Source organism: Pituophis catenifer, unplaced genomic scaffold (genome assembly GCF_029215685.1).
Source record: "Pituophis catenifer annectens isolate HBS135680 unplaced genomic scaffold, rPitCat1.0.hap2 SCAF_9, whole genome shotgun sequence".
In the NCBI taxonomy this organism is placed as follows: domain Eukaryota; kingdom Metazoa; phylum Chordata; class Lepidosauria; order Squamata; family Colubridae; genus Pituophis; species Pituophis catenifer.
This window is the reverse complement of record NW_027256889.1, coordinates 10,763,944-10,789,763: the sequence shown is the minus strand read 5'-3', so window position 1 is coordinate 10,789,763 and position 25,820 is coordinate 10,763,944. Positions and strand designations below refer to the sequence as shown.

Genomic DNA, 25,820 nt, shown 5'->3' with positions numbered 1-25,820 from the left:
GGACCCGGATTGTGGGGGCAATAAGCCAGCTTTGTATAGAACAACACTGCTTAGGGGGGGCTGAAAGCCCTAATAAGCAGGTATATACATAACAGTATGCAGACTATTGTTATAATGCATTGTAAGCCGCCCAGAGTCTACGGAGAAGGGCGGCATATAAATTGGACTAATAAATAAATTGGACTAATAAAGTTTTGTGGCCGCTCAGGAAATAGTCAGGCACGGGAAGGGTTTTGTGGCTCCCAGTGTTTTCTTTGGGAAACAGGTCCAAATGGCTCTTTGTGTGTTTAAGGTTGCCGACCCTGATCTAGGCCATATAGAAAGTCATTTATTTATTTGTGTGCCACCTGATTATTTACAAATAACTTAAGGCAGGGAACTAACACACCTTCCTCTTCTTACTTTCCCCACAACAAACCACCATGTGAGTTGGGTTCGGCTTACAGAGAGTGACTGGCCCAAAGACATCCAATTGGGTTTTTCATGCCTAAGGCGGGACTAGAATTCACAGTCTCCTGGTTTCTATTCTGTTTCCCTGAAAATAAGACCCAACTGGAAAATAAGCCCTAGCATGATTTTTCAGGATGCTTGTAATTATAAGCCCTACCCCCAAAATAAGCCCGAGTTAAGATTGTCAGCAGACAAAAGCGTTTAGTACTGTATTTCCTCCAAAATAAGACCTAACCAGAAAATAAGCCACAATGCGTCTTTTGGAGCAAAAATTAATATAAGACCCGGTCTTATTTTGGAGGAAACACGGTAGTCTGGCGCCTCAACCACTAGACCAAACTGCCTCTCACTGCTCCATCTTCTCATTTTTGCAATACAAAGACATTTCAGTAAACTACAGAAGTACCTTCCAAGCATCAGGGTAAGGAAGACTATTCTAAGGTCACCTGGTATTTTCCAGATGTTTTTGACTGAAGTCCCCATTGGCTCCAACCCAGCATAGTTTATGGCAAAGCATTGGAGGAAGTGTCATCCAAAACATCTGGAGGACATCAGATGTTGAGTCTTCCTGGTCTAAGGAGCTGGGAGAGGCCATTTTACATTTTTAATTTAACTTAGCCCAAAGCTACTTTTCGTGGTTGCTGTTTATAGAGAGAGAGAGGGAAAAAAAAACCCTATTCCCGTCTGATTGACAGGAAAGCCTGCCCTTTAAAAAGGGAAGAAAACATCTGGAGTGGCCATGGTCTTAGCTGCTAAATAACACTCCAGAGGCAAAGTCAGGTTGACCTTCAGCTATCATTTTGATTTTAAAAGCAGCAATACCATCTCAGGAATGGAAAGAAAAATCTTCTATTATTTGCAATAATGTCGTTCTAGTAGATAAACTCCATCTGTGCCAGGGTCTTTCCAGATAGAAATATTGGATGCAGATGTTTAATTTTTTGTGTGTCTCCTTAATGTGTGTTCGTATGTTCCCATATACCCACAGCTGTGTTTTCCCCCTCCAGTGTTTGCTTTTAGTCCTTGTCCCCCCCCCCACCTTTTGTTTTTAACAATTCCTTTTTTCCTTTTTATCTTGAATGTTTTGTTGATGTTTGGTTTGTCCCAATAAAAAAAGAATGTTAAAAAGCAGCGGAAAAATAAAACTAAAAAAAGGGAATGGGGAAAGGCTGTTTACAATGTTCCTGCCCTCTGAGCTTTCATCATCTCCATGCCCTCCTTTTTATTTTGAATATTTCTGGGTTAAATATTTTTCTCCACACGAAGGCAACATATAAATATTTATGATAAAAGGAGCCCTGTTCCCTTTTCAACCCTAAATTTTCTGCAACAATTGGAACCCTGCGATTGGAATGCAGTTAGTGGGGAAAATGGAGAACCCATCACTTGAATGGGTGGGGCATGACGATTTGTATTTTAGTGCAATTTTCTGGTCCTTCTAAGGCTGCAAAAAAAGCTGTGGAAACAGCTGATCAAAAAGAAGAAAAAAAAAAGTTCTTGCCCAAGAAGGATAATTTTGCACAATAGTGAGGAAGACCTAGATGGAATGAGGAAGATCTAGAACAGTGTTTCTAAAGGCAAGTTGTTCCACCGATTAATTGTTTTCACTGTCAGGAAATTTCTCCTTAGTTCTAAGTTGCTTCTCTCCTTGATTTGTTTCCACCCATTGCTTCTTGTCCTGCCCTCAGGTGCTTTGGAGAATAGCTTGACTCCCTCTTCTTTAGGGGTAGCCCCTGTCGGAGATACCAGCCCCAGCCTCCAAATCATGTTGGACTCCTTGTCTCAAATCTACAAAATGCTCTTTTGCCCATTTTTTTTACAAGGCTGAGTAATTCAGCAGTAGGAAAGGAAAAGGAAGTGAACTAACTCTCTGGGAAAGGACATCTGTTGGGTGGGAGCCGTCTAATAGTACTGTGAGCGATTCATATCACAAGATATCACAAGGTTTGGGGTATAAAGAGCTTTCCCTTGCAACCAGTTGGCATCAGGATTCAACTGAAGAGGGACAGGCTTCCCAAGGAAGCTGTCTGCAATTACTGTAAGTTCGAATCTCACCAGGCTCAAGGTTGACTCAGCCTTCCATCCTTTCTAAGGTAGGTGAAATGAGGACCCAGATTGTGGGGGCAATAAGCTGACTTTGTATAAATATACAAAAGTATGAAGGCTATTGCTTAACGCATTGTAAGCCGTCCTGAGTCTCCAGAGAAGGGCGGCATATAAATCAAATTTAAAAAAAAAAAAAAAAAGGAGAAGAGGATACAGAAGGATATTTTTGGCTCGTTTAAGTGTGTGAGATCATCAACTTGATTTTTTTTTCTCGTTTTCATCCTTGACCCTCTTAGGATCACTACGCCATCATTTCTGTCTTTGGGTTATAGCAGGGTACCATTTGCTCACCCCTACAAAGGTTGTGCTCCGAGAATGCAGGCTGCTTTAGGGTTTTTTTCTCCCAAATGGGGTGCACTCGTCCCCCTGTTGTCTCTTGAAATTCCAGCTGGACATGGCAAGAGGCAACGGAAAGCAAGCCATGTCTTGGACTATAAGGAAACAGCCTGCCCTGCTTTAATATGACCTTTGTTTTTTGCCATTGTTGCTCAGTGTACAACACGGATGACGTAAGTCATGTCCAAGGAGGTCTCACAGCATGCTGGCCCACTGAACCTTCATGCGCATTGTGGATTTTATGTTGGAACATAATAAATTGGTACACAGTAAGGTGTCTATGCTACCTCAGTGGCTGCAGAGTAAATTACCATATTTTTCGGAGTATAAGACGCACCTTAGTTTTTGGAGAGGAAAATAAGAAAAAAGCTGATTGGCAGGTGGATCGACCTCCCGGAATACCCCCAATCAGCTGTTCCCAGAGGTGAATTTTAGCAACAGGATCCTTGGTTGTGAGCTCTGTGTCTTGCTTTTTTTTTTTTTTTTTTTGCTTTTTTTTCTGCCTCTAAAAACCTCCGAAACAGAGCTTCAGAAAAAAAAGCCTCTGAAGCTTTGGGGGCTTCTTTTTTGAAGCTTCGTTTCTGATGCTCCAGGGCTACATTCGGAGTATAAGATGCACCCAGATTTTCACCCTCTTTTTTGGGGGGAAAAAGGTGCGTCTTATACTCCAAAAAATACAGTAGTTGGGCTTCTATTTGGTTATGCCAGGAGCCATATTGGGACTCTGTGTAGTGGGTCACAGGACCCATGCCAAAAAATGGATGGGGCCACAACAAAAACTGGGTCTAATTTCATTTAATATCACAGTAATCAAAGCTAACTCCATTTATTTATTTAACCTATGGTGAAAATGTTAAAAAGCACATCACAATTACATTCTCAATGAGCGAATATGAAACTATTTAGCTCTATTTACACGTTCAAAGGTAAACTATTTATATAGTCAATCCATGATGGAGTTGCATATGGAAAGCCTCTGGGATTTCCCTGGTATGCGCTCAAAGGACACTGTTCCACAATACGTCACACTGTCTGCTTTGGAGCACCATAGCTATGTTCCGAAGAGGAGAGCTTTCCCCATTGATGGAGGAGACCAGGGCCCTTGTCATGTACTTATTAGCTAAGTACAGCTATAATGAGTATTCTGCAGTTGTGTCTTTCATAATCTTCCCCGCTTGCAGTATTGCAAATGTCAGTTTGATAGCACCTTTTGGTAAGTCTCTGAGAATTGGGCCCAAGCTTAGGGAGAAATATATGGTACTATGCAGTGGTGACATTCAAATTTTTTCTCTACCGGTTCTGTGGGTGTGGCTTGGTGGGGTGTCCTGTGACTGAGTGGGCGTGGCCAACCCAATGTCACTCACACCCACGCCCACTCAGTCACACCCACTCACCAAGCCACGCCCACAGAACCTGGTAGGAAAAATTGTGTGTATGAGCACCAGAAGGGCTCATAGTGAATGCTGTGTCAGAGAGAATCTGAACTTTTCTCCGTCCATTCACAGCGGAGCTGCTGCTCCCTTTATAGTCCCCTCACCCCCTCCCTCCCAGGGGTTGAAGTATCTTAAAGGGACAGGCTGCAGCAGCTCCAGGCTGCAGGGGTTTCCAACATTGATAACTTTATGATTTGAATAGAATTTTTTTTTATTGGCCAAGTGTGATTGGACACACAAGGAATTTGTCTTGGTGCATACGCTCTCAGAGTACATAAAAGAAAAGATACATTCATCAAGAATCATAAGGTACAACACTTAATGATAGTCATAGGGAACAAATAAGCAATCAGGAAACAATATCAATATAAATCATAAGGATACCAGCAACAAAGTTACAGTCATACAGTCATAAGTGGGAGGAGGTGGGTGATAGGAACGATGAGAAGATTAATAGTACTAGTAATGCAGACTTAGTGAATAGCTTGACAGTGTTGAGGGAATTATTTGTTTAGCAGAGTGATGGCGTTTGGGAAAAAACTGTTCTTGTGTCTAGTTGTTCTGGCGTGCAGTGCTCTATAGCGTCCTTTTGAGGGTAGGAGTTGAAACAGTTTATGTCCAGGATGTGAGGGGTCTGTAAATATTTTCACAGCCCTCTTTTTGACTCGTGCAGTCTACAGGTCCTCAATGGAAGGCAGGTTGGTAGCAATTGTTGTAGACTTCCATTCCCAACTGGCTGAGGAATTCTGGGAACTGGAAGTCCACAAATCTTAAAAGTTTGTGGGGGCAATAAGTTGACTTTGTATAAATATACAAAAGTATGAAGGCCATTGCTTAACGCATTGTAAGCTGCCCTGAGTCTCCGGAGAAGGGCGGCAGATAAATAAATAAATAATAAAAAAAAAGTGCCAAGGTTGGAGATCCCTGCCTTAAGGCCATCAAGTTGACTGTTGATTTAGCTTTTGTCAGTCGTATCTTAGAAATGTAATGAATTGTCCTCCTGAGACCATTGATGAGCTACTGTCCTTCCAATTAGAGCAAACTCAATCATGGAACTTGAAGAGAAAAAACAAAATAAGTCACAATCTTTGTACTGACTTTTTGCTTTTGCTTATTTTTTAAGGTGCTGATTCTCTACGAAGCCTTATGAAATCAAGGAGAAGAACCAACCAACCATCAAATTTCATTTGAGACCTAGGAAAGGGAAATAAACTGAGCGGCAAACATGGCCGACTACTCGTCTTACAAAGAGACTTCCAATCGGCATTTGCGCTTCAAACTTCAGAGTCTCAGCCGCCGCCTTGATGAGTTAGAAGAAGCAACAAGAAATCTCCAGAAAGCAGAGGATGAGTTATTAGACTTGCAGGATAAAGTGATCCAGGCGGAAGGCAGCAACTCCAGCATGTTGGCTGATGTGGAAACCTTGAGAAAGAGAGTTTTGAAAATAGAAGGTAAGGACGAGGAGATCCGAAAGGCAGAGGAGCTCTGCCACCTGATGAAGACCAAGCTTGAAGAAGAGGAGAGCCTCACCCGAGAACTGAAATCTGAAATCGAGAGGCTCCAGAAGCGAATGGCTGAGCTGGAGAAACTGGAGGAGGCTTTTGGTCGGAGTAAGAACGACTGTACTCAGCTTTGCCTCAGCCTCAATGAGGAGAAAAACCTGACCAAGAAGATTTCGACAGAATTGGAAATTCTTCGGGCGAAAGTGAAAGAACTGGAACAGTCAGAAGACCGGCTGGATAAAACAGAGCAAAGCTTAGTGAGTGAACTGGACAAATTGAAATCTTTAGCCCTCATTTTTGTCAACGAAAGAAAACATTTCACTGAAAAGGAGAAGCAGAGTGAAAAGCTGATACAAGAGCTCACCCTAAAGCTGGAACAGAATAATAAATTCAATCGGGCTGACCAAACGCGCAATACATCAAACCTCCTGGAGAGATCATCCAACAGTATAATTGACCGAAATGACCTGAGGATTGAGGTTGACTTGACAACTTCAGCACTATCCTCAAAAGAAACCAGGAGAAAAGCTAGCTTGGACTACCTAAAACATGTGGAAAATGAAACTCGGAACAAATCGGAAAACCAGAAGAATAAAAACCAAGAAGACAACAAAGTGAGGGACCTCAATCAAGAAATTGAGAAGCTGAAGACCCAAATGAAACATTTCGAGTCTTTAGAAGAGGAGCTGAAAACCCTAAGAGCCAAAAACAATGACCTCCATGACAACTACTTGAGCGAACAGAATAAGAATAAGATCCTCGTGGGCCAGCTGGAAGAAATAAAAACAGAGATGAAAAAGCAGAAAGAGCTGGAGAATGGTGAAGCAGAGATGGAGGAAGTGAACGTGCCCAGCCGAATTAAGCATGACCGGCCCAAGCATCGAATGGTTACAACCGAGTCAGCGGTTTCTAAACATAAGTCACGGGAACTTTCACCTCAACACCGGCGGGAGAGGCTACGCAATCGAGAATTGAATAATGAAAGTTACGGCCAAAGTAGCAAGCGAGTTACAAGCCCTAATATGAACAGCAGAAGGGCTGCTAAAACATCTGGCACATATACTGTATTAGACTCTTTATCAACTGATGCTAAACGGGTAGAAGACAAATCCACCTTAGGCGTGAACAGTTCTCTATCAAAAGACAATGGCACCTCTGCCACTGAAGTGAAGAAGTCTAGGGAACAGCCTTCAGTGCTTAGCCGTTATCCACCTGCAGCCCAGGAGCATAAATCTTGGAAGGCTTCTCCAAAACCCAAGCATGAAAATACAACAAAGAATAGAGTTGAAAAAGGACCCCAACCACTGAACGATGCTCATCACGTTAAACCTGATGAACTTGAAGACCAGCCCAGCAAACCAGAATTCACAGGGCCTTCTTCTGAAAAGGGACTAAAGATGCATGCCGCAGAATCGCTGGTTCTCACAGCGGAGACTCGCACCTCCAAAGCTAACGGTGGGCCACCCAATGGTGCTGCTTTGTCCTATGGGCAGCATCCCTCAGGAGAAACCTCAACTTCTGAGTCGGTGAGCTTGAAGACGGAAACTACGTTTTCAGCTCGCAGGCAGCCCTTGGAAGAGGACTCTCAAAAGGCAGTCCACTTCCAAAATAGAGAGCCCGTGGACCTTCCACTTGAAACGACAAAACCTTCTCTTTTATCGAAGCCTTGGCTCGTTCCGAAAAGCCAAGAAGGTACTTCGCAGAATCATCCAATTCCTCAAAAAGGGGAAACAGACCAAACTTTTTTCTCGACTGTAAACTGCAACAATTTGGACCTAAAAGCAACACGGTCCAAAGCTGCCAATCCCAGCCGGATCGAGAAATCCGGCATTGAGGAAGGGTCAAGCAAAATCGGAAACATCTCCGCTACTTTAGACTTAGGAATAAGAAAAGAGAACGCTTCCCGGGAATTCACCACCTCCCGGGGATCCGTTCATACGTCTTCCTTTGAAAATGATAGACATGCCAGCAGCGAAGAAGACCTCAGTCGACCATCCAAAATGACACCAGCCGGTGCGATGTCAGGCTTGAAATCCCGACGGCCATTTAGTCCACGGGAAGCTCTACGCTCCAAAGCCATCATCAAACCTGCAATTGTGGAGAAAGACGTGAAGGAAGTCATGGGTGGTGTGGGTTCCGGTCTGGAAACCCCCTGTGAAAAACAGCCCCCCACCTGTAAGACAGTAGCACATAAAATGACCAGCAGCATCACCATTTACCCATCTGAGCCAATGACTCCAAGGGGCAGCCTCATGGACCCTACAAAGGAACAGCTGCATGCAACCCTTCAAGCCATTCCAAGCCAACTGTCCCCAGGAGCAGATGCAACCAGCGTTCCTAACGACTTCTCACTTACCAAGAGCAGCATAACCTTAAAGTTACCAGAGACCGATAAAAATGGAGACTCTGTTCTGAGAAGCAGAGTAGAAACGGTCATTTCCAAAAGTAGTATTACAATAAGGCCTTCGGACGCCACCGAAAGAAACAGCGAACCGCCCATGGAGACGGTCAGCTGGAAGAGTCACAGCAATCTGGCGACAAACTCCTCCGAGGCCAAGCACGTCACAGTAAGAAGCTCATGGCGGACAAGGCGAGGATTGCGTTCTTTGGAAGACTCTCTAGCCAAAGAGGTTGACCATGTAAATCCTCGGACTCCATGTAGGTCATCTACTGACCCTTCTAAACCGGAAGGGACCACGGCACGCATCTACGCGATTGAGCAGAATTCCAGAAGGGCGAGTGCCGGGTCGAATTCTTGGAATACTCCAGAATTAGACTCGAGAAGGACCAAAAGTAACTTGAGTGCATCCGAGATGCTAAACCAGAAAAGCTGCGTCAATGATCTTGTGACCGTTTCCTCTTGGAATTGCACAGTAATGCCAGTAAGTGTGACGTCCTTTTCTTCTGAAATAACTGCATTGTTAAATTAAGGCGGAAGTTTATATGTTTATATACCCTGTTTCCCTGAAAATAAGACATCCCCTGATAATAAGCCCAATCGGGCTTTTGAGCGCATGTGCTAAAATAAGCCTCCCCCCAAAGATAAGCCCTCCCTGAAAATATTTAAACGCAGAGCTGGAAATCAGGTAAGACAGCAAGAGGAGCCGCATCTTGCTCCACGTGCCCCAAAATAATAAGACCTCCCTGAAAATAAGGCCAAGCGCTTATTTTGGGGTTCATAAAAATATAAGACAGGGTCTTATTTTTGGGGAAACATGGTAAAAAGGGGGAAATTATCCTTTTCTGGGGCCAGAAGCTTTGCTTTAAACAAGACAACCATCCTACCATCCTTTCTGATAATAATCAGAGTTAATCACCTATACAGGTGATCCCCGACTTAACAACGGTTCGTTTAATGACTGTTCAAAGTTACAACAGCACTGGAAAAAAGTGAGTTATATGACCACTTTTCACACTTACAACTGTTGCAGCATCCCTGTTGTCATGTGATCAAAATTCGGACTCATATTTATGATGGTTGCAGTGTCCCGGGGGTCATGGGATCGCCTGTTGTGACCTTCTGACAAGCAAAGTCAATGGGGGAAGCCAGATTCACTTAACAACCGTGTCACTAATTTAAAAACTATAGTGATTCACTTAACAACTGTAGCAGAAACGGTCATAAAACAGGACCTGTTTCACGTAACAGATGTCTCACTTAGCAACAAAAATTTTGGTCTCTATTGTGGACGTATGTCGAGGACGACCTGTATGGGCTTGTATGCATCTGACTGATTGAACGCTATAAATTTCTCAACTTCTCTATTAGCGTGGTTCCCCTTGCCCTAGGAGAGATTAAATGCAATTCATGTGCGTATATGAGAGATACTTAGGATGGGTCTGTACAACTCCCATTAGATAGAAATTACCCAAACAGCATCCATTTCATGCCCCGGAGTCTGGGTGCTTTGCTGATTTGGCATATCTACCCTGCATTTGACGGCGGTGTTTATGTAGGCCATCCATGTACATCAACATTATTTTTTATACTCTGCAATTTCATCCATTAGATTTGCATACCTTATGTTCCATCTGCAACATAACTTTGACAACAATATGAATTACAACAATTTCACAGAACAGTTAAAAAGGGCTGGGGCAGCAAGATCTCTGTGTACCACAAAGGGAAGGGAAGATATTTGCCTTTTCCAACAATCTGTTCATCTTTGTTTGTGCCTCAAACTCAACAGTTGGTGGTTAATTTTCATTCAGAACTCTTCTGCAAACTGCTGATTTTTCTCTCCTTAAATGTTAAATCTTGCACTGTGCTTGGAACGGGGACAGAACTGAATAGCAGTAAAAGGGTTTGCCCCACAGTTGACATCTCAGTAACCCTTGATTCATCTCTAGATATTTGGATCCTTCCTATATTCCCATGGATAGTCTGGAATTTCCCCACAATTATATTAAGAGCCAGAAGGAATTAGTCCATGGATCTTGTTATATCTCTGATACAGTACATATTTCTTTCAGTTTTAATGGCAGGGCATATTGGAAACAGATTTGGATTGGGCTCTAGTTTTAGCACTAGATAGTTTTTTTTTCCTTTTCGAGTCATTTACTGAAACATTAAAAAGAATAAATAACTACCAAAAGAAGAAAAATAAAAATAAACACAGCGGATAAAGAAAACAAAATAGTAAACAGAAAGGAAGTTTACAATTGTCATGAAATTTGAAGTTCATGATTTTCATTAATTCATTGATGGTGTCGAACTAAGTTCATTCAATCATCTTAAAAAAAAACAACAACAACAACTCCATGGGGAACTTTATAAAATCCTGAACATAATATTAATATGCCGACTATTTGTCATTATCGAAAGGATAAACGGACGTGATCATTTAAAAAGAAAACAAAAACGAAAGAGCGACGGGGGAAAAAAAAAACCCAGAGAAAGAAAAAAGTTGAAGAAAAGCAGCCCTAAAAAAATGACTTGGCTTCAAATTCCCTCCCATTGTGCTCCGACTAATAAATACATCCACATGTACATAAATGTCAGTGGTTTCCTCTGAACATCTTACTCAACGTCTGCCTTTTTGTATGAGTTATAGGTCAGCCATCCTTGCTTCAGTTTGCTCAAGCTTCTTTTCTGAATGTGGACCGTTACTTGTGCTTTTCAGATTCTCAGGGCAAAAGATTGTTTAGAGCAGGGGTCTCCAACCCTTGACCATTTTAAGACTTGTGGACTTCAACTCCCAGAGTTCCTCAGCCAGCTTGGCTTTGCTGGCTGAGGAACCCTGGGAGTTGAAGTCCACAAGTCTTAAAGTGGCCAAGGTTGGAGACCCCTGGTTTAGAGCACATGGAGGTGCGAAGGTAGGGTGTGTCTTTTCTCAGGGTTTTGCAGAGGGCAGTCAGGGGAAATCATGGCTATTTTAAAGAGTTGCCATCAGGGGCCACGTTCAAGCTGGTGTACAGCCCAAAGTGCCCCTTTCCCTCTGGATTTGCAACAATGCATTGCCCTTGCATCAGTGGTGGGATCCTTCCGGTTCGGCCCGGTTCTCTCGAGCCGATAGCGGTGACAATATGACGATATGTGAGTGTCTGACAGAGAGATCCTTTGGGATCTTTGGGAATGATTCTTCAATTTCCATGTGGGACAATTGAGCATGCCTAGAAAGTATTGAATACTTGCTGATTTATAGTGCGATGTGGAAATGGGGAGGGATTAGAAATAGTAATTAAAGGGGAATAGAATCTGGGAGATGGGATATGGTATGGCTGATCAGGGTGACTGTATGTGGCATTTTTTAAAAATAGGATATCTTCTTTAGAGAATGCCTTTGGTTGGTTGAGTTAGATATCTGGGGTCCCCAAATCGAAGCACAAGATTGACAAAGTTTTAGCTGGACTGCCCTATTGGGATGAAAGCCTGACACAGAAGAATTTAAGCAAGATAGGCACGGCCATTATTTCTTACACTTTTATTAATAGCAATAGCACTTAGACTTATATACCGCTTTACAGTGCTTTACAGCCCTCTCTAAGCGGTTTACAGAGTCAGCCTATTGCCCCCAACATTCTGGGTTCTCATTTTATCCACCTCGGAAGGATGGAAGGCTGAGTCCAACCTTGAGCCTGGTGAGATTTGAACTGCCAAATTGCAGGCAGCCGGCACAAGTAGCCTGCAGTACTGCACTCTAACCACTGCGCCACCACGGCTCATAACTTAAATCCATTAACTTTTAAGTCCATCACAAAATGCTTGTAGTTGCCTATTTTGGCCCCTCTGCATTGGATGTGTTTTGATTCTTTCAAGAGTTCCTACCAATGCCGTCTTATTTTATAGTGTTTATTTTCCCTCCCGATCCCTAGAACTTACTGACTTAATGCTGGACGATGGTAAAAATAAAATAAGAGCAGTGAGAACTTCGACTTTGAAAAATAAGCTACATGAAAACCAGCCGAATCAGATAAACATAACAATGCCAGGATTCTAAAAGTAGCACATTCCGAAGTCTGTCTTTGTTTGTGTTGTGTAACTGGAATCAAATTGCAACAGATAGAAAGGCCTAACAGCTCAGCTTATGGGGTCAGTTATATATCCAACCTCGCATCCCAGGCTGGCAATCCCATATTCCAGAAACTCTTTCTGAGTGCTTGGAAGCTGCTTTCAAATTTTAAAGATTTGGGAGTTGTCACATTAAATGTACAGTATTTTAATTAATTAAAAGAGAGCCAGTTTGGTGTGGAGGTTAAGGAATCAGGCTAGAAACTGGGAGACTCTGAGTTCTAGTTCCATGAAAAATCAGCTGGGCAGGGATGGGTTCTACTTATCTTTACTACTGGTTTGCAACGGGAGCACGTGTGCGCATGCGCAGATCGTCCATGATGACGTCTGGGTGGGTGGGCGGAGCCTCCTGCCGCTTTTACTACCAGTTCGCAAGAACCGGACAGAACCGGGAGCAACCCACCACTGCAGCTGGGTGACTTTGGGCCAGTCTCTTTCTCTCAGCCCTAGGAAAGAGGCAATGGCAAACCACTTCTGAAAAGCCTTGCCAAATGAATTGCAAGGGCCTAGTCCAGTCAGTTTCCAAGAATCGGACACCATTGAACAGAAGGGAAAAAAAGTAATTAAAATCTAATGGAATTAAAACTATTTTTCCCCGTGCTCTTTTGTCCTGGCCGTGTTCGCTTTTCACAGGATGGGTTCCTGTCATGACACTCAAAAGGCCACTGGCCCACAGCACGTGGTGCAATGCAGCTCACCACTAATCCATATAAGGATGTCCCACACAGCTCTACAGGAAGCAAAATTCCTGTTGAGAAATCCCATGATTGTTAGGAAGGTTCTTGTTTATTCCATTTTATAACCTGCTGATTTCCCAAGAATCCGGGGGAGGATTTTCTTGTCCCCAATCACCACAACTCTCCGTTAGCTGTTACATCATTGTGTGCTACTTGCTCACAGCAATAAGCATTTCCTTGGCCCTTTTTCCTGTCCTTGAGAATGTGTCAGCGCTTCGGATTCTGTAAAAACTTGGATGAAGGACGGCCTGCCTTCCACCCCAAATCTGAATGTCTCAACTGATCATGGTCCATGGGTGAATTTCTCTCGGGGACTTATAAGAACCCTGAGAGAAATTCTCCCATAGACCATGGTTAGGCAAGCCACCATAGTATCTGGTCTCCAGGTTTGCATTTTTGTTCCCCTTTCGCGCTGCCTCTCCCAAGCCAAACCTTTTCAATGGAAACTGCCCCAAATGAGCTGTAAATTCTCCAGCCTTTATTTATTAATTGCATTTGGAAAGCTGCCTCTTCGATGCTGAAAGATCTAAATTAAATCCTCTTCTATTTGTGCTGAATGGTTGCGTGAGTCAGATAAACTGTCAGTGAAAAGGCATAGCGTGACTGTTGGCTTCTGAGGGAGGATAGGGCCCTGCCCGGTGGTGTGCCTGCCAACCATTAGGATGTCTTGAGCACCAGCGACACAATCTCAACCCACTTGGCAGAGTCTTAACTCTGTCCTCAAAATTCACAAGATGGTTAGAGCTGGTCATGGCTTGCGCTCTTGTTCCACCATGTTCCTTTCCAACTTTTCTCTCTTCCCTCCTGCCCACCAGAGAAAAAATCTTGTCTCGGAAGTTAGAATACCCAACCAAGAAGACCCGCGGTCCAAACTGACCTTCAGAATGCCATTTTAGAAACCACCTGCCGATTGTAGACTTTCTAGTTAGTTTTATAACCCATCAAGAAGTAGAGACCTATCAATTGCAACCTATGTAGTTGCGGATGATGACTACCAATTGATTTGGGGTAACTCTTGGGAAGCAAATTTCTCCTCACCCTACTCTGGTTCCTGCCATAAAGTACCAACAATAGGTATCTGATGAAAATGTTTTCTTTTTCTGATGCACTAGTAATTTACACAGTCCTCCCTCTCCCTCTCTCAATATCTAGCTAGCTAGCTAGCTAGCTAGCTATATTTATCATTATATCTATGCATATCTCTCTCTCTCTCTCTCTCTCTCTCTCTCTCTCTCTCTCTCTCTCTCTCTCTCTCTCTCTCTCTCTCTCTCTCATATCTATCTATCATCTCATTCCTCTATCTTTCTATATAAGCTGCGGTGGCGCAGTGGTTAGAATGCAGTACTGCAGGCTACTTCTGTTGACTGCCTGCCGGCTGCCTGCAATTTGGCAGTTCGAATCCACCAGGCTCAAGGTTGACTCAGCCTTCCATTCTTCCGAGGTGGGTAAAATGAGGACCCAGATTGTTGGGGGCAATAGGCTGACTCTGTAAACCGCTTAGAGAGGGCTGTAAAAGCACTGTGAAGCGGTATATAAATAAGTGCTGTAGCTATTGCTATATGTACCTTATCTATACCTATTATCTATACATCTAGTCTAGTCTAGTCTAGTCTAGTCCCGTCCCATGTCTGTCTGTCTGTCATCTATCTATCTATCTATCTATCTATCTATCTATCTATCTATCTATCTATCTATCTATCTATCTACACACACACACAAAAATTTAGGTGGCGGTCCATTCCACCAAAGGCAAAGTCTGGGTAGAGAACAAGAGTTGCAGATGTAATTCTCTGACTGAAAAAGTCTTAAGGTTCAACCAGGAGGCCTTTTTTCTCTGCAGATGGATTCCCCCCCTCCCCCTGTCCGTCTTTCACAGGTGAAACTGGCTAGACTCTCCGTCCCTGGTGCTTAGGAGTGACTTCTCTGGATGAGGGATTTATGGAAGCAGTTTGGTTCAGCAAAACAACCATCAAATGCAAATTTTTTTTTGGCAAGGAGTGGAAGGGAGAGCTGAGCCTGGTTGTCTCCTCACCCCCCCCCCCCATCCTCCATTGCTCATGGAACAAGAAAGGGGGCAATTAAAAAATGTGTAAAGGGGCAGGGTTTTTTTTTTGTTTTTTTTTGAAAGGAGCTATAGTTTTGAACGCTTGAAGGAATTTAGATCTTGTAATGCAATGCACTCTGCTGGCATCAGCCTGAAAGTGCAGGATCGTGCGGCAAGGTTTTATTTATTTAATGGATTAAAAATCACACAGCCAGTAGATCCGTCTAAAACACAGCAGTGGAACAATTAAAAGTAAAATCAAAACTCCATGCTAAAAACCACCAGAGATTTGAGGAAATTGTTTTCAGCTCAGAAGATAAGCCTGCAGGAAGAGAACTTCCAGAGTTACCGGCTCCTTAAGAGAAAGAACTATTTGAAGGAAACCAAAACGTTCCTGAATGTTTTGGTTTAACAGTTTAGAACATGGGTGTCAAAGTCAATTTCATTGAGGGTCGCATCAGGGTTGTGTTTGACTTCTGGGGGCCAGAGTGGGCGTGGCCAGCTCAACATCACTCATGTCGGGGGCGCCTGTGGTAGCCCAAGCACTCTGCCAGCGAAAATGGGCTCCCGAGCTCTGTTTTCGGCTGAGATGGCGTCCTGCAACCCTCTCCAAGCGAAAATAGAGCTCAGAAGGGCTGCATGCCATCCTCATGAGCTCCGTTTTTGCTGAAAGAAGCACTGCAGGCCAGTCCTTTGCTGTTTCCAGGGCGGCCCCACGGGCCAGATCTAAGTACCCCACAGGCCGGATCCAGCCCCTGGGCCTAGAGTTTGACACCCCTAGTTTAAAATCAGGGACTCTAGAGAACATTTAGCCCAGCCCAATGGTTCAGAGAAGCAAATTAGACTGGGCAAAGAAACAGAAAAGTTAAATTCATACCATACCCTCAACTAGGATAAAAGGAGAAAGTTGATAGGTTGTGGTTCCAAATGTTGTGGGAAACCAGAACAACTGTGTTTTGTAAATCACGCTGATGCAGTCACCCAGCAAACCTTGCGTCTAATTGGAGATTCCCGGCTTCTTCTGATCCCCATATTGCTCCCGTCTGATGTCTTTTAAGTTTTATATCTCTGTCTGTACCATCTCTGGCTATGTTGGCCCTTGACTACAGGTAATCCTCGATTTACAACAGCTCGTTTAGCGACCGTTCAAAGTTAGAATGGCACTGATAAAAGTGACAGGACCAGTTTTCACACTTACAACCGTAGTAGCATCCCCACGGTCATGTGATCAAAATTCAGATGTTTGGCAATTGAGTCATATTTATGACGGTTGCAGTGTCCCGGGGTGACGCGATCCATTTTGCGACTTTCCAACAAGCAAAGTCAGTGGGGAAGTCAGATTCACTTAACAACAGTTTGACTCATTTAACAACTAAAGCACAACTTGTATTTGTAGCCCACTCTTGATCCTCTTAAATTTGAAAGCACACCCAGACCTGATCTCCAAGGAGTAACTTCACTGTCATTTTCATATCATTTTAAAACTTGGTTGTTCAGCAGGAGAAAAGAGTTCAAGGGACCATCCTCCCCTCTCAGACTGTGGAAATATTAAATCAGAGACCACCTTTCTCCTTAGTTCAAAGACACACACACACCAAATTTAGGAAACCATTATCTGACATTTCCCCCCCCCCCCAATAAAAGAAACCTTGTGCATGCATGTAGAAAATAGTAAAATGTAATTTGTTTTTAATATATAAAATTTTGTTTTTTTATATATTAAATGAGCATTACAACAATGTTAGTTGAGGGTTTTTTTTTCATAAAACTACAGTGATTCACTTAACAACTTCAGCAAAAAAGGTCATAAAACAAGGCGGACTCACTTAACAAATGTTTCGCTTAGCAACAAGAAATTTTGGGCTAAAATTTTTGGTCGTACTTCAAGAACTACCTGAATAGGTGACTCACAAGGGACTGCTTTGTTAAAAGTTCTTTCCTCCTGCTTTTGGTACAGGAAGAGAAAGATTCTGCTCCCAGGAGAAAAGCATACAGTTCTTCCTCCGAGCAACTGACGTCAAGGAGGAGGCCAGAGGTCAAGCCGGAACTGCCCCGCCAACTTCCGAGCAGCAGGGCTGAGGAACGGAGGCGGTGGTCCAGAGACCACTCGGAAGCCCACTGAAGTGGCTGAGGGTAAGGCTGGGAATTGCATTCACCGGTTGAACCTTGTTTCTTGGCTTCATTCTGTCTTTTGGTTCAGGAGTTCAGGGCAGCCTAGATAGTGTTCCTTTCTTCCCTTTTCGTCACAACCACCTTGCAAGTTGGATTGGGAAGGAAGACTATCTCAAATCACGTGAAGTATCGGTACTAAATCCTTAGTAAGGCCACACTTAGAATACTGCGTCCAGTTTTGGTCACCACCTTACAAAAAAAGATGTTGAGGCTTTGGGGGGAAAAAGTGCAGAGAAGAGCAACTAAGAGGATCAAAGGCCTGGAGACTAAAACATATGAAGAACGGTTGCAGGATTTGGGTTTGGCTAGTCTAGAGAAAAGAAGGACTAGGGGTGACATGATAGCAGTGTTCCAGTATTTGAGGGGCTGCCACAAAGAAGAGGGGCGCGGGTTCAATTTATTTTCCAAAGCACCAGAAGGCAAAACAAGAAACAATGGATGGAAACTAATCAAGGATAGAAGCAACCTGGAATTAAAGAGAAACTTCCTAACTGTGAGGACAATTAACTAGCTTGCCTTCAGAAGTTGTGGGTGCTTCCTCACTGGAGGTTTCTAAGACTGGACAGCTGCCTGTCTGAAATTGTATAGGGTCTCCTGCTTGAGGAAGGGTTGGACTAGAAGACCTCCAAGGTCCCTTCCAGCTGTATTCTGATTGGAAATGGGCTGCCCTTGTTAACTCTTAAACTAATTACTTGGAAATTGCTGGAAGTCATACCAAAATATGGAGGTGTACTAAGACGGTAAAATGATATAAAGCTAGACAAATGGTGGGCTCATTTTGATTTCTTGCAGGCTGCTGCTGGTGGTATCATGTCAGTCATTTAGTTGCTTAACATATTGATGGAGCTCAGTGGATACATAAATCATATGGATCTACATGAAAACGTCCTAGATTACCCTCACACAATTGTCCCTCAAAGAATTTTTAATATATGGCTTTAAAAAGAGATTTAGACTTAGAATAACTTTATTGTCACTTTGAATGTACACTAATCGGCATACATTAAAATGAAATTACATTGCATACAGTTCTCAAATTTCAGACCTTCGTGTGTAAGCATTTGAATTGGCCTGTATACAGAACGGAGGTTATTTTGTGTGGAGGAAAGTCACTTAATGACCTCCTGAAGTTCTTGAAGAGATTCACCTCAGAATGTCGGTTTGAGGTTTTTTTTTTCCCAATGTGACTGAAGTATAGTATCCAAGGCAGCAAACATAACTCATACTACACCTTTTTATTTTCCCTACAACCACAACAACAACTACCCTGTGAGGTGGGTTGGACTGAGAGAGAATGACTGGCCAAAGTCACCCAGCTGGCTTTTATGCCTAGAGTGAGACTAGAACTCGCAGTCTCCTGGTGATTGGCCCAAAGGCACGCACCTGGCTTTCATGCCTAAAGCGGGATTAGAACTCACAGTCTCCTGGTTTCTAGGCCAGCATCTTAACTATTACACCGAAGTAGCTCTAAAACTGATACTTGATGTTGTCCTTTCTTTCTTTCTTTCTTTCTTTCTCCCTCTCTCTCTGTATCCCCAGCTTATTTCCTGTTGCAGTTTGCATGACTTCCAGACCTGGAACAGCATCGTTCTCCTGCTGCTGCTGATGCCAGTCCACCATGGGGGACTGATTCGGTGCCTGACCTTTTACCCCCTTTCAGTGCTCAAGTACTCTCCCTCTTCCCTCCCCCCCCCCTCAGATGGATTTTTCTTTTAATGGTGGCTTTGCGTTCTCCTTCTCCTCCACGAAGGAGGAATGTGGAGATTTTGCTCAGGGGAATCCCACTCTGGAACTTTACCGAGCGCGAATCAATGGAGACCCTCAGCTAGCAACTTGCTTGGAAGCATCCAAGAACTTTGGATATTTGGCTTGGGTGTTTAATCGACTCCATTCCCGGAGCAGCTTTTGGTTTGGTTTGACTTGAAAGTCCCATGGAAAACCACTTTGGACTTGGGTCTGCTGGTCCTCAGCTTTGGAGAGCCATTTACCTGACACCTCCTGGCCACAGCTCTTGAAGAACAGCCTAGCAGGGTTTCACAGGCCATTGCTTATCAGTAGCAGCATCTCTTTTTCCTCCTCCTCCTCCTCCTCCACCCGCATTGCAACCGTTTGGCCGCTCATACCGATGTTTGACTGAGCCATCTAGAGAAGCAATAAATTTGAGATGCGTCTCCTCCACCGTCTCCTGCTCCACTGGCAGGGACCGGAGCAGCGAAGGTTCGTGGGTTCCCTTTGGCCTCAAAACAGCCGCTTCCTTTCCTGTTGGCATAGCACACTCCTTGTAAAACCCAGCCACATTTGGGGGGTGGGGGGATACAATGACAGATCCCATCGACAAGCCTCCCCGCTCTGCTCCCCATCAAATCGCACCCCGATCCAAAGGGACCAGCATGCCTGGTGAGGCTATTCTGATGTCACTTGAACTAAGCCCTAGAAGACTTAAGAGTGGCCGGCAGTTGGGAGGTGTTGGGTTTGTCCAGCACCTCAGTGCATCCTTGTGGGGGGCGGGCAACACATTCCTTTATTTCTGCTACCTCACCACTTGCTTGGACAAAAGGACCAGCGTAGGATCATCCAGAGACCCAGTGGCTGCCCTCTTCCACCTCTGAAACAGCAAATTGAACTTGGTTCACACAGTCATCCCAGACCCCCTCCCTCATACACACCGCCCCAGGTCTGTTTTTCATCGCATTCTGTGCGTCTTGTTCAGATGCTGCTCCATTGTAAGTCTTCTTTCCTGCCTCTGTCCCTGTTTTGCCAAGGTGGGGACTCAAAAAAACTGATCAGAATTAGCTGCTCTTCCCTTTTTAAAGGACTCTCTCTCTCATGCGCATGTACAATCATGCCGAGCACTAGAATGATGAGAACCAGTCTAGAGGTTCTCTCTATAGAGCATGTGAGCTGTGGGTTGTCATCCACACTCGCAAGTTAACACCCCTCCAGCCTCCGGCTGTTTGACAAAGAGATATGCATGGGTTCCAAGAGTTAATTAAAAATGCAATTATTATGGCAGCCAGTCCGTGTGGCTCGGATGACAATAATGGGGTCGAGGGAGGAGAAATCAGCCAGTGGGTTGCTGAGTCTGCTCACCTGCACACCTCCCTCACCTGCTACTACCTGCAAAGCTTGTGTTGTCTGGATAGCTGGGAGCAAACATGGGGAAGTTTTGAGGGGCGAGAATTTGTGGGTACCTTGTTTCTCCTTTTCCTGCGTTCTCCTGCAAGTTGTTTTCACCCACATATTGGGAAGCAAACATGGAGTTGATGTTCTTGGCATTCAAAACCAGGTTTATATTCAGACTTGGTCACTTTCTCTCCCCCCACACCCAGGAACAGTCTTACATTCCTTCTGCTGTCATTCTGCTTCAGATGCACACCGTGTTTCTCCAAAAATAAGACCCTGTCTTATATTTTTTTGAACCCTGAAATACGCACTTGGCCTTATTTTTGGGGAGGTCTTATTATTTTGGGGTGCATGGAGCAAGACGGGGCTCTTCTTGCAGTCTTACCTGATTTCTAGCTCTGTCTCCCTAAACCTAACCAGTGGAAATGGCGGGGACTGGCTGTGCATGCGTTTAAGTATTTTCGGGGAGGGCTTATTTTCGGGGGAGGTTCATTTCAGAGAAACACGGTAGTAGCTGTCTTTTGGGGAGGGGGGAGAGGGGAGAATTGTATCCGTTGTCGCTTCCTCACTGTCAACTATCACCTACCATCAGCTCCTCACTGTCAATCATCGCCTATTGTCACCATCTACCATCGATCTCTTCCTCCAAAATCGTTTGATGGCTGTCTGATGGTGTTAACCCTCAGGATGTAGCACTGTGCACTTCAACAAGATTTGCCTCCCTCTAAGCCAGTGCTTCCCAAATGTGAGGACATTACCCAAAACTGAGCAAAACTGGTTTTTTTCCTTTGGGCAACAACACACGGCCCCATTGCCAATCAGAATAGGGACATTTGGATTGACTTAAGATTGCCACATGCACTAAAATATATTTGAAAAAAATCTCCCAAAGCATTCCTATTAAGACGAAGGTTGATAAAATTACAATTGGTAATCATTTGCTGAAATGATCATTCAGTGATCATTGTTTTGTATAATACTGGTAGTCCTCGAGTTACAACCATTCATTCAGTGACGGTTCGAAGTTACAATGGTGCTGGAGGAAGGGAGTTACAACAGGTCCTCAAAAGTTTGATAAGGCTTTTTGATAAGCAGTTTTGGGTAATGAATGAAAATGTTTGGGGGCCCTGCTCTAAGCTAGGGTCTCCAAGCTTGGCACTTTAAGACTTGTGGTCTTCAACTCCCAGAATTCCTTAGCCAGCATGACTGGTTGAGAAATTCTGGGTGTTGAAGTCTGTAAATCTTAAAATTGCCAAGTTTGGAGACCCCCTGCTCTAAGTCACCCTATTCAACCATACAGAAGAGGAAATTCCATTGGAATATCTTTGCTCAAGAGAAAAGAGCCCACATCTCCATGTGTCTCTTTCATAGATAAGTGCTTGTGTTCCTTGCCATCTTACTCCCACCGCATACGAGTTTAATGAAAAGCTTGGACTTCCTGTGGCAGCCATGCCTGGAGTTGTTAGCATGTTAAGACTTACAGAAACAGGAGATTATAGCCAGAGTATGCTGCATGTACAAAGTTCTGCTTTACGTCAAACAAGGATTTGAATAACACAATCAGACTTTATTTAAAAAGTCATGCATGACCAGAACGGGGCCCCAGGTGGGGGCACATGTCATAGGAACACCACCAAGTGTTGACATTCCTTCATTTCTGTTGAAAAACCAGCCTTTTAGGTAGCCTTTGAGGGTTTCAACACTAACCAGGTTCTGGAACCACGAAGAGCATTTATCTCTTTACCTTGTAATATTTTGAACCTAAACCGATGCTCGTTGTGGAAGCTCCTAGCTTCTCCCGTTTTGCATGTCACGTTTTCTGCAGTGCAACAGGAATAAAAGGAGGTGCAGAGGTTTTCGGTTTTTGTTGCAAAAAGTCTAGGAAGCCTAAGGCATGTTAAGGAACCTTTGTGGGCTACCATCTGCTAGGGATTCAGACCTGAATCTGAGGCAACCTACTGCTGGTTTGGCTTATAAAAAGGGTGTCAGTGCTGGTTCTTGTAGCAAAATAAAGGGAAATCTGAGGAGGTACTCCAGAGACCGAATGCCTTCCTTCCAAAACTACGTTTCTGCGCTTTGTATTTGCATAACCAGGGTTACTTCAATCGGCTAAAGGCAATTCTGAAGTTATACGTCACATCCCTACTAAGTTACCGGCTCAGCCTTTGATGGAGTACCACCAAAAGAGTGGTTGCCAAATTTTGCCCCTCTTTTTTAAAGATCTAATAAGCCTTTATTTCACGTTCCAGCACTTTTTGGATGGTTGTCCATAATGTAACACTATTTTTAATTCTTCAATTTTTGGCTAGTCTTCCAGCTTGTGGGAATGGGGGGTGGGGACTGAAGGGGGAAAAAAAAAACTTAAATCGATTTGTGTCCGTTGATGGGTGCCAAGTTTACATGAAAGTCTTATTTGGTCTGTGTGGTAAACCAACCTGTAGTAGCCATTTTAATAAGGGTTTTTTTTTGGGTGTGTGCTTTGTGTGCCTGATCTAGTAATAAGATGAGGCTTGTGGATTAATCCCAAAAAAAAAGGATGTTTTTTTTAAACAACCCCTCCATCCCTCCCAAAAGAAGCCATTCCACCATGCATTTAAAAAAAAGCACTTTAACGTATAAAACATGATCTAAACAGTTCCATTCTTCTTGATCTCAGGCTACTTGAAAATTAAACCTGCAATGATTCTGCTGCTATTTGAGCCATTCCTTCAATTGGGTCAGAGATGCTGCAGTGCCAGGCGGGAATTGCAGCATTTAACTCTCTTTCTAAGGACTCCGGTTCCTACAGGGTGTTTCAATTCCTTCCCTAAAGCATATTCCTTTTAACCACTGAATTTCAGGTGTTACTGTTCCTCAATCAGCTAACATTGTAGGCTAACATGTGGTCGTTTTCCATTCGTACCTCATCAACCGCAGCCCCACTAGATAACTTAACCCAGTCAATTATGCAAAGCTTAGCACCATTTAGTGGCATGCAAAGCTCAGTTAGTCTTAAACTTGATGGTGGTTGGTTGGGCTGAGGGTGTTGTGTGATCCAAGTCTCTTTGGATCCAAGTTCAGGGATTTTCCATTTTTTCAGTGATTTCCTAAAAACAATAAATGAATTTTTTGAGAGATCCTCTCCCAATAATTGATTTAACTTGAGGGTAGGGTTCAGCAAGAAATAAATGTTCCGCTTACTTTGAATTATTGTCAGCCCGCATATCAGAGGCAGTCATAAACTTTGCGGCATACAGAGGAAGGGAAGAGCAAAGGTGCAGAATAAATTTTAATCCGTCTACCTGTGCTAGACTGATTTTGTTAAAAAGATTATAACTCTTTTTTCTAAAAAGATGTGAATCCTTTCCTTACTGGGCTGGCTCAACTCCCATTTGCAAACCCCTGGATTAAATTACGGTTCAGTGCATTGTCCAATTGCAGAAAATAGCTTAATTCGGGAACCAGGTTCATCGTGTTGATGTCAGTTTACTATGACATGCAAACACAGCCCCTGAAAGGGTTGATTTTCAATCTTTAACTCAACAAGGCAGAGACAATCTCTTTTCCCCCTCCAAGATTACTTCAGTTAACTCTGTAACCTCACAACTGTGTAGCTTTCACTAGTGAAAAATGAGCTGTCTTCAGGTAACTTGTCCAAGCCCCAGTATAAGTGTTTGTATACCCCTAGTAGAGACCCTCTCAGTTCTTCCTTCCTTCCTAGCTCTATCAAGTTGCCAACAGCTCTGGCTCACTACTGCAGTCTTTATTTTGGGGGTGTGGGTATGATCTGTTTCCATTTCATAGGCTTTAGAACAAGGGTTGTCCAAGGTTGGCTACTTTTAAGACCTATGGACTTCAACTCCCAGAATTCCCCAGCCAGCTGATTGGGGAATTCTGGGAATTGAAGTCCATAGATCTTAAAAGTGGTCAAGGTTGGGCACCCCTACCTTAGCATATACTTGAACAGCTGGGAAGAAAAGTAGGTTTTTCTGAGACCAGTTTGGGACATAAATCTGTCCTTGTTTTCTTCTGCTCTCTGTATTTACAAAATCCATTGAATTGATAGCTACCGTATTAATCCTTATTAGGGATTTTGGGGGGACAGGGAGAAATCAGATTCTGCAGAAGAAATATATTTCCCCTAATTAAATATTAAGACCATGTCTTCGCTGTTATATATCAGGGAATCGACTTTCCATTCTCAGTTTTGCAATTCCCCATCAATAATCTTATATTAAACTAGATGTAAAGCAATAAATAATCCTTATTGCCAGAGAGGGGAAGGAGGGTTATTCAGTGAATGGCTGCGTAAAATCAGGATTCTAAACCCTATAGAATGGCTAACCCTGAGGTGCAATAAGAGCTGATTGTAGTTGTGAACACAAGTGAGGATTTCATGAAGATTGGCTCAGCTTGCACACTTTTATCGAAAAACAACTGTAAAGTGTATTTGTAAATATTTTGCCAATGTTTGGGGTGAATTAATTAATTTGTGTTTTAAACTGTAAGATGTAACTACCATAGGGAATCCCTCTCCCCCACCCCCAGACTTTCAGATGCTGAAAAATTGTGGGTTGTTTTTTAAAAAAAGGAACAAAAAATAATGCAGCATTGTAATTGTATTTGATGCACGTGAATTTTCTTCTCTTTCTTTTAACTCAAGAAACTTAAAAAACATGCAACTTCTCCCACCAGGAGCTTCTTAACAAGGACATGACCTGTTCTTGCTCCTTTCCTATCACTGCTGAAGCAACATTGCAGCTCTGATCCGAGAGCCAGGCATTTTGTTGACCAATCAGAGTTTTGTATGCACAAAGTCCTGACTTCCTGAGACTGTATGCAAGCTGCTGCCAGCCAGAGTAGACAGTACTCAGCATACTTCGCTTCGTACTTCAGTATGCCATTAAGAGGCAAGACTGACTTAGTGATAAAATGCTGATATCTGAGTGCCAAGAACTTAGGGTTTTAGCCATAGGGTTGGTCAGAAAGACCCCCCCCCCGCATGTATGTATGCAGCAGAAGGGCAGTGCCCCTGAAGCACTGAAATGATGCCCCTTCCCTTGCCCACTCACATTTACGTAACGAGGAGGCTGCGTTTTGCTGCTCTAGTTAAAAGCCCAACTTGATGGCCAACGAAGGAAAAGAGCAGGGAGAGACTGCTGTGCAGAAGTTCTCCCCTTCTTTTGTCTTCTTGGTTAGAGACCAAAGGAATTACTTTTTTTTTTTTTTTTTTTTTGTGGCTGTTGGAAGCCCCAAATCCGCCTTCCATACCTGCACAAAGGGAGAGGCATGTTGGTCTTCCTGCCGTATGAAACACTTGAGAATCCTTCAACTTCTGTGGAATGTATTTTTAAGAGATGAAAATATATTTTTTCTATTTGCTAAATGTCCGGACGGGGTGGAAAAGGGATTGCAGAAGCCAGACAA

The 25,820-nt window shown here is 43.5% G+C and overlaps 1 protein-coding gene across 1 annotated transcript in view; it reads left to right on the top strand.

The window, feature by feature from the left end:
• LUZP1 (leucine zipper protein 1) overlaps positions 1-19,830 on the top strand; it is a 65,219-nt gene extending 45,389 nt beyond the window's left edge. Inside the window, exons 2-4 of the mRNA XM_070949433.1 lie at positions 5,449-8,709; positions 17,077-17,252; positions 18,831-19,830. Of these exons, the coding sequence (XP_070805534.1) occupies positions 5,551-8,709; positions 17,077-17,241 (3,324 nt within the window). The 5' untranslated portion in view covers positions 5,449-5,550 and the 3' untranslated portion in view covers positions 17,242-17,252; positions 18,831-19,830. The remainder of the gene's footprint in view (positions 1-5,448; positions 8,710-17,076; positions 17,253-18,830) is intronic.
• The last annotated feature ends 5,990 nt before the right edge of the window (positions 19,831-25,820 follow it).